Below are 9,165 nucleotides of genomic sequence, written 5' to 3'. Positions count from 1 at the left end.
TCATAGCAGGGCACAGTTTTGCCCTTTTAATAGTCATTTTTTAAATAGGGGTTAATAAACTATTTTTGTGTTCTTACAGTTTTTTTAGGTAATTATGGAAGTGATGAATAGATCTGTCTGGGCGCAATGCCTCACACCTATAATAATAGCACTTTGGGAAGCCAAGGCGGGTGGATCACTTGAGGTCAGGAGTTCAAGACCAGCCTGGCCAACATGATGAAACCTAGTCTCTACTAAAAATACAAAAATTAGCTGGGCATCGTGGTGCATGCCTGTAAGCCCAGCTACTCGGGAGGCTGAGGCAGGAGAATCGCTTGAATCCAGGAGACGGAGGTTGCAGTGAGCCAAAATGGCACTCCAGCCTGGGCGACAGAGGAACACTCCATCTAAAAAAAAAAAAAGAAGTGATGAATATATCTTTTAAAAATTAGCATTATAATAAATACTTAAATTTATTGTAATAAAACGAAGCATTTTATCTGCTTTGAACAGCCCTTGTAATTTTACATGGTGGCAGTGGCCAATTGTCTGTATTATAATTGAGTTAAGCATTCTCCAGTTGTTATATCTTCCTTTATTAAAACTCTGAAACAAACATATTCGTTTGCCTCTCCCCTGCTTACTTTCAGATTATTTCCCTTGACTGAATTCCCAGAAGTAGGATTATTGAGTTAACAGCTGTGAATGTTGAAATGGTTTCTGAAATGGTTTGGTCAAAATACAATTGTTAGAAATTATACACAGTTCACCAAGTAGTGTTTTTCTCTGTTGTATACTTGAAAACTCAAGAGAAACTGCATTTAAGTAACAATCACCATGGAGCCAGAATTAACACAGACTTCTGACTCTCAGGCCCTTTATGTGTAAAGATTAACCTCAACCGAGGCTGTTCAGTTGTGTGAGGTTAATAGAACTAAGTGTAACTGTAAGAAAAAGAAAACAGAAAAACAACAAAAAAGTAGTCTGAACAAAGGCAGTTAGCTCTATGCTGCTCCCTTGTGCTGTGCTGCAGAATTACACCCACCTGCAATACAACTCCATCCTCTGCTGTGGCTCATCAGCAGAGAAAATACTAAAACAGTGATGGAGAATAGAACCATGACTAAAGTAAACGAGCAACTAAGGTCCTGTTCAGGGAACCTCCATTACCCTTGGACGAGCTCTGCACTTACTTATAGTGCTGTCTTTAACTGAGTGTATGATTTAGCTGTGGACCCAGTGCTACTAATTCTGCCTGTTTCTGAACAACCCAGCTGCGATATTTTGCACATGCACCTCAGTTGGATTCCAAGACAAGTGTGTGTGCATGTGGGCACATGTGCTCAAGTTGTTTAGGTCTCTTCCTATACGGAATGTGGAATCAATGACACTATACTTTTCATCCTTAGATCTGGGCAAGGTGGAGGGGTAGGGCAGGTGCCTTGATCCTGGAGCTTTAGAGGCCCTCCTCTGGAATTCCTCTAGTTGTGATACCACCCCCCAAACCATGGTGTAAGGAATCTGCTGGACCAAGGGCATTTGCCCACCTAGAGTCTGCCCAAGTACCCAGGACCCTGTAATTCTCAGCCTGAACAGCCCCACCTCCACTTCCAGGGTTTGTGTTTTCCTCTTCCCTGGGTGGTATTCTCCTGATGGTGGTGCACGGCCACTGAGGGAGAGCACAGGGGTAGGTGCTTGCTGGGGAATGTGAAGGCGGTGATGTCACATGTATGCAAGTAAGGCCCTTGGGGGTAGGACAGAGCCAGGGTGAGGGCCCAGGCTTGGTCTCCCCCACTGCCTTGGGGTGGAGCTCTGAGGAGTCTGAGATTTTATTTATTTATTTTTTATGAGACACAGTCTCACTCTGTTGCCCAGGCTGGAGTGCAGTGGCGCAATCTCGGCTCAGTGCAACCTCCGCCTCCCAAGTTCAAGCAATTCTCCTGCCTCAGCCTCCCTAGTAACCGGGATTTCAGGCACCACCACACGCGGCTAATTAAGTCTGAGAGTTTTAAGTTCCAACTTGGCCTTCCACAGTGTTGTCAAAATAGGAGGAAAGAGCACTTTGACCTCTTGATTCACAGAATTAAAATATTCTGGCATAAAGGGCCTTGTCCCAGATCCCAGGTGTTAGGGAAGCACTTGGTCATTTTCTTCCCTCTCTGGCATATTAGAGAAAATGATGTGTACATAAAATTTCCTCTCATTATTTTCAGCCTCACAATTTTTACTACGGTAATGAGCGCCGGTAGCCCGGACAAGTACATAAGTAGGATCAGAAACCTGAGTCGAAAGTAAGTCAGCAGAAGAGCGAGTTCACCCGTGCTGTGAAAGGTTTGTTGTTACTGTTGTTTTGGGGAGATGTGGGGAGGTGGGTGTGTGCTGGTATTTCTCACAGAGGATGGTAACAGCCTTAAAATGTATACATATATAATATATTCTGACAAGCGTCTGGCATTGTCATTTGTGTCAGATTGTCATCATTAGATATTTTATTTGGAATCGTTTGTATGAAAACCAATCTTCGGCCGGCATGGTGGCTCATGCCTGTAATCTCAGCACTTTGGGAGGCAGAGGCAGGTGGATCACTTGGGGTCAGGAGTTCAAGACCAGCCTGGCCAACGTGGTGAAACCCCATCTCTACTAAAACTACAAAAAACTGTTAGCCAGGTGTGGTGTCAGGCACCGAAAATCCCAGCTACTCAGGCGCTGAGGCAGGAAAATTGCTTGAACCCAGGAGGTGGAGTTTGCAGTGAGCTGAGATCACACCACCCAGCCTGGGAAACAGAGTAAGACTCCATCTCAAAAAAAAAAAAATCAGACTTTGAATTAAATGCATGTTTTTCTTCCCTTACAGATGATTTTTTAAAGTGAAATTCTTGAAGAGCTGCACCTTTAAAAATCAGAGAAAGTGAAAGTATTGTGTTATGTTACGAACAATGCAGGCTCCTTCCTCATTTAACTTTTCAACCTTGAGAAGTGGGGCCAGAAGATCGATTTGGAGTTTGTGATAAAGCCTGTGATGGGCATTGTCCTGCACCCGCTTCCCTTCATGGTTTGCCTCGATCCTCTCTAAGCTTCTATCCTGGCCTGAATAACTCAAAGCTAATTGGTCTCAGAGTTCAAGCCATATCCTCAGACCTTATTTCCATCTTCTCATAATTCTGCCATCATACCTTTGCTTCTCCACTAATGAAATGACCTGGCAAGACCTCTGTTCATTGTGAAATGCTTCTGAAAGAGCCTAAAAAAAGGCTCATCTGAAAGAAATGGAGAGCTCTGTTTCGACCCAAGGCTGTTTGAAAATGTGTTAGTCTGATCTTTGATCATGTATTTCCATGTAATGGAAATGAAAAAAAAAACAACAAGTTTTTTATAATGTTTTTTATAATGTTTTTTATAATGTTTCTAATGTTTTATTGAAAAACCTATGGACCTCCTTCTTTCTCAACAGCTACTTTCTTACTGCTTTTTGAAAATAATATGCAACCAAATTGTTTCTTAATGTCACATAATTAAGTAATAAAATGTCAAAAGAAATGTTGGCAAGAAGAATAAAAAAATTTTCCAAGAAATTTAGTGTTGTGTTCTCCCTGCTTTCTTACCTCTGAAGTCTTGTGGTTCTGGACGGCTGTCCTGAGAAAGCAGCTCTCTTAGTTGTGATGTTATTTAAGTGTCAAGATTCAAGGGAATGAACAGCTGCTTTGTAGAGTTTGATTTTTCACATGTGCATGAAAGAAATACCCTAGAGGATGAAGTCAGAACAGGTTGAAAGTGTAAATGAAAATGTGACTGAGGCAGCACTCAATCCTTTAGAGGTTTATTTTGCCAAGGTTGAGGACGTGCCCGGGAAAAAGAAACACCAGTCACAGGAGGACCTGTCCTATGCTTTTCCCAAAGAGGATTTGGGGAACTTCAGTATTTAAAGGGGAAAGAGCAAGCAGGCGGGGGGAAGAAAAGGAGGGTAGACAGTGAGGCAAGTGGTTACATTCTTGTGAGCTCTTATTATTGGTGCTCAGTGAATCTACATTTAGCACATGAAAAGAAGGAAATGGAGGGAAAGTCAGTGATACATTTGTCTCATGCTCAGTAAGTCTACATTTTATATAAGATAAAACAACCATGTGAAATTACAGCTATGTTTGGGAACAAAAGGAAGGCAGTGTTTGAGTGTCTCGGTTCCCAAGTTTAACTTTTCCTTTGTCATAGTGAGTAGAATGTCTAGAAGGAAGTGTTATCCAGGTACAGAACATCCCTCCCCTGACGCTGCAGACCTCTCTAGTGGCCCAGAATATTCATGTTTCTTCTTGGACAGTGTCAGATAAATACTGTTCAATTTTCATCATCCAGTGCCCTTTTAAAAATCAAATGTGAGAAGTAGTTTACTCATGCCAGCTGTGTCACACTTCACACAGTCATTGAAACTAGACATTTCTACTCATTCGTCTTTTTTTTTTTTTTTTGAGACAGAGTCTTGCTCCATCACCCAAGCTGGAGTGCAGTGGCGCAATCTTGGCTCACTGCAACCTCTGCCTCCAGGGTGCAAGCAATTCTTGTGCCTCAGCCTCCTGAGTAGCTGAGATTACAGGCGTGTGCCACCATGCCCGACTTATTCTGTATTTTTAGTAGAGATGGGTTTTCACTATGTTGGCCAGGGTAAATTTCTACTTACTAGTCTTATTCCATTCTTGTTTTCTTGAAAATATACTGTGATCTTTGGAAATTTGGGGAATACCCTAATTTCAACCAGGCAAAGCCAAAGCATCAACGGCTGTTCCTCAGGAAAATGATTTAAGTAATCCAACACTCTGGTTGCTTTTCAGATATTTGTTTTTTTGTTGAAACCGCCTTTGCGAAGAGGATGACAGTGAGAGAAGTCTAGCATGGCTGACTCCATCTTGCTTCTAGCCTCATAAGCTGGCTGCCCTTGCTCATTCCTGGGCACAGACCAAGCTAATCGTGGGAAGAATTTAGTTTATAGTTTTAACTTTAAAGAAAGGATGATAATAGCCCCTCCCTCAGACTAACCTCTGCCCTTTGTAAAACTAATGGAAAAGCCACCTTTGTAAAACCAATGGAAGGCTATGAGATTAGGATTATGGGAGGAACCCGAATTCTGCTAAATGTAGGCATAGTTTCTATAATCCCTTACTGCTCAGGAATCATGTGGCTAGAGGTCACAAGATTCGTGACTTCCCCAATTGTTCCTATAGAGAACATCACTACTGTAGAACCTAAGACTGGTCTTTTGAGATGTTTTTCAGACTTTTGCATTCTAGTAACCACTTGACCCCACCAGGACCTGTGACCATGAGTCAACTAATCCTGTGGCCCTCACCCAAAGGGCATACTCAGTGCATAAAGATTGTTTTCCATGTCCCTGTAATTTTGTCCCCAATCAGCAACCCCCTTCCTTAGACCCCAACTCACCAAATTATCCATTAAAACCCTAGCCCCTGAGTTCTTGGAGAGACTGATTTGAGTAATAACACTCATGCTCCTGCTAGGACTGTTAATTGAACTCTTTCTTTACTGCAGTACTATGATCTCAGTGAATTGGTTTTGCCTGTGCAGTGAGCAAGAACCCATCAGGTGATTTTCAGGTCTCTGAACCCAAGCTAAGCCATCATATCCCCTGTGACCTGCACGTATACATCCAGATGGCCTGAAGCAACTGAAGATCCACAAAAGAAGTGAAAATAGCCAGTGCCTGCCTTCACTGATGACATTCCACCATTGCGATTTGTTCCTGCCCCACCCTAATGGATCAATTGACTTTGTGACAATACACCCTCCCTGCCCTTGTGATAATGTACTTTGTATGATATTCCCTCCTCACCCTTGAGAAGTTACTTCATAATATCCTCCCCACCCTTGAGGATGTACTTTGTAAGATCCACCCCCTGCTCACAAAAAATTGCTCCTAACTCCACTGCCTATCCCAAACCTATAAGAACTAATGATAATCCCACCACACTTTGCTGACTCCTTTTTTGGACTCAGCCCGCCTCCACCCAGGTGATTAAAAAACTTTATTGCTCACACAAAGCCTGTTTGGTGGTCTCTTCACACTGTGACAGTGATAACAGTGTCATGTGGTTTAACTACAGTGTGTCCAGATATTGAATTTTGTTTAAGCCTGCTTGGGATTTGTTGTGCTCCCCAAATTTCGAATTTATGTCTTTTATTCAATTTTGGAAAATATTCAGCTATCTCAGAATTGCTCTCCTACATTCTCTTGTGTCTTTTCTCCTGAACTTCAAGTATGCCAAAGGAGCTCAGAACACACCACCCCAAATATGCCACTTTAGTATGAGGACTATTTTGAGCGAAAGGCGCTTACAAAACCCAGCAGGGACAAGAAATTCACTCTGACCCTCCCCATTTTCTTCCTGAAAACAAGAGAGAAAATCTCCATTTGGAAGATGTCCTTCCAATACCAGGAGGAAAGTAAAACATTCTTATCAAACATCTAAATGTCCATCTAGGCATGAATGGATAAAGAAAATATGGTATGTACACACAATGGAATATTATTCATCCTTTAAAAAGAAGGCAGATAGGCACAGTTGCTCACATCTGTAATCCCAGTTACTCAGGAGGCTGAGGAGTGCGTAAGCCCAGGAGTTTGAGACTAGCCTGGCCAACATAGCAAGACCTCGTTTCTAAAACAAAATTTGTTTAAAATTCGCTGGGCATGGGGGTGTGAACTTGTAGTCCCAGCTACTTGGGAGGCTGAGGTGGGAGGACCACTTGAGCCCAGGGGTTTAAGGCTGCAGTGAGCTATGATTATGCCATGGCACTCCAGCTTGAGCAACGGAGTGAGAACTTGACTCTAAAAAGTAAAAAAGAAGATGGTCTTGCTGTGGGGGAGGAAAAATCAATTCCTCTACCCATCTTATGTTCTCAGCCGGGGCCATGTAAATTAGACTGACAAAAGACAGATTAACATAACAGCAAAAAAGATTAACAGTTGAAAAAACAAATAGAAGTTGACTAACATGTGTACAGAATATGCAATATGGAGTACCCAGGAAATGGGTAACTCAAAGGTTTGTTTTGAACTTGTTTTTATATAGCATCTTAGCAAAGGAACTATAAATTTTTAGAGAAGTGACAAGAAAAAGGAAAAGGACCTTGAGTCTCTAGGGGCAGGAAATGGTGAGAAGGAAAATATGTAGTAACAAAAGATAGCATGAAAGTTCATTGGCTGGGTGTGGTGGCTCACACCTGTAATCCCAAGACTTTGTGGAGCTGAAGTGAGCAGATCACCTGAGGTCAGGAGTTTGAGACCAGCCTGGCCAACATGGTGAAACCTGTCTCTTCTAAAAATACAAAAAAAATTAGCTGGGCATGGTGGTGGGTGCCTGTAATCCCAGCTACGTGGGAGGCTGAGGCAGCAGAATCACTTGAACCTGGGAGGTGGAGGTTGCAGTGAACCAAAGTCGTACCATTGCACTCCAGCCTGGGCAACAAGAGTGAAACTCTGTCTCAAATAAAAAAAGAAAAGAAAAGAAAAGTAAGTTAATTACATTAATTGGGTCATTTTTATCATGCCCAACTAAAAATGTCGAGGCCAGGTGCAGTAGCTCAGTGCTTCAGGAGGCTGAGGCAGGAGCATCGCTTGAGACTAGGAGCTTACCACCAGCTTGGGCAATGTAAGGAGACTCTCGTCTCTACAAAAAACAAACAAAAAGATTAGCTGGTGTGGTGGCTCCTACTTGTAGTCCCAGCTACTCGAGACAATTGCTGGAGCCCAGAAAGTTGAGATTGAAGTAAGCTATGATTGCACCACTGCACTCCAGCCTGGGCGACAGGAGATCTTGTCTCTAAAAAAATTTTTTTTAATTATAAAAGGGCATTTAGAGGAAAGGAAGAAAAAGCACACAGGGCACAAAACGTTGCTCCAAGAATGTAATTCTTGGCAAGCTTGACTGCTGAAACCGCCTGTTAAAACCCGAAACCAGTTTTATCTGGTAGCTACTGAAACAGCTGCTGAGACTGTAAGATTAATTTTACCCACTGCAGCCACTCACTGTTCAGAGTTTGCACCCTCCCCAAAACTTTACTAGTGCTGATGAACATTCTTTCAAAATAGTATGTAACATTTCTCCTTTTTATAAAACTTCCAACCTTCTCTTTGTTCTTTGAACATATGGAAGATCACCCTGTCTCTGTTTATGACCTAGAATTGCAATTCTTGCTTCCCCCCAAAAATGTTAAATTTGTCTCTATATTTTATTTGACTTTAACAGTAGATAAAGGCTAGTTTGTACAGTTTGGTATATAGATTTTTCTGGTGCCATGCCCAGGCTGATAAGGATCTAGACTTGTCTCTGGGGATTAGCCTTTGTCCTTCCTGATAGAGGAAGAGGAGCAAGACTATCTTCTTTTTTATTTTTTTAAAGCCAAGGTCTCACTCTATTGCTCAGGCTGGAGTGCAGTGGCGTGATCACAGCTCACTGCAGCCTCAAACTCCTGTGCTCAAGCGATCCTCCCACCTCAGCCTCCCAAGTAGCTAGGTTCTACAGAATCTCGTTCTGTTGCTCAGGCTGGAGTGCAGTGGCATGATCTCCACTCAGCACAGCCTCTGCCTCCCAGGTTCAAGCAAGTCTTGTGCCTCAGCCTCCTGAGTAGCTGGGATTATAAGCACATGCCACCAGGCCTGGCTAATTTTTATTTTTATTTTTTGTTCTTTTAGTAGAGATGGGATTTTGCCATGTTGGCCAGGATGTTCTCGAACTCCTGAGCTCAAGCAATCCACCTGCCTTGGCCTCCCAAAGCGCTAGGATTATAGGTGTTAGCCACTGCATACTGTTTGCTGCTTTTTTTCTTTCTTTCTTTCTTTTCTTGAGACAGTCTCACTCTTGTTGCCCAGGCTGGAGTGCAATGGCATGACCTCTGCTCACTTCAAGCTCCACCTCATGGGTTCAAGCGATTCTCCTGCCTCAGCCTCCCAAGTAGCTGGGATTACAGGTGCCCGCCACCATGCCCGGCTAATTTTTGTATATTTCTTAGAGATGGGGCTTCACCATACTGGCCAGGCTCATTTTGAACTCTTGACCTCAGGTGATCTGCCCACCTCAGCCTCCCAAAGTGCTGGGATTACAGGAGTGAGCCGCCGTGCCCAGCTTGTTTGCTGCTTTTTAATTGCCTTTAGCTCAAAATAATTCTTTTTTTTTTTTTTTT

General features: G+C 42.8%; 1 protein-coding gene across 2 annotated transcripts in view; it reads left to right on the top strand.

Annotated features, from left to right (window-relative positions):
* NAAA (N-acylethanolamine acid amidase) overlaps window positions 1-6,207 on the top strand; it is a 31,653-nt gene extending 25,446 nt beyond the window's left edge. Inside the window, exons 10-12 of one of the 2 annotated variants that reach the window (XM_011966186.1) lie at window positions 80-88; window positions 2,193-2,310; window positions 2,834-3,317. In XM_011966186.1, coding sequence (XP_011821576.1) covers window positions 80-88; window positions 2,193-2,274 — 91 coding nt within the window. In that variant the 3' untranslated portion in view covers window positions 2,275-2,310; window positions 2,834-3,317. Of the gene's footprint in view, window positions 1-79; window positions 89-2,192; window positions 2,311-2,833; window positions 3,318-5,550 lie in introns of those variants that run through there. The other variant, XM_011966187.1, reaches the window with a different exon arrangement.
* Window positions 6,208-9,165: the final 2,958 nt, after the last annotated feature.

The sequence above is a fragment of the Mandrillus leucophaeus genome, unplaced genomic scaffold, assembly GCF_000951045.1.
Source record: "Mandrillus leucophaeus isolate KB7577 unplaced genomic scaffold, Mleu.le_1.0 Scaffold75, whole genome shotgun sequence".
Classification (NCBI taxonomy): Eukaryota; Metazoa; Chordata; class Mammalia; order Primates; family Cercopithecidae; genus Mandrillus; species Mandrillus leucophaeus.
This window is presented reverse-complemented; position numbering and strand designations above follow the sequence as displayed.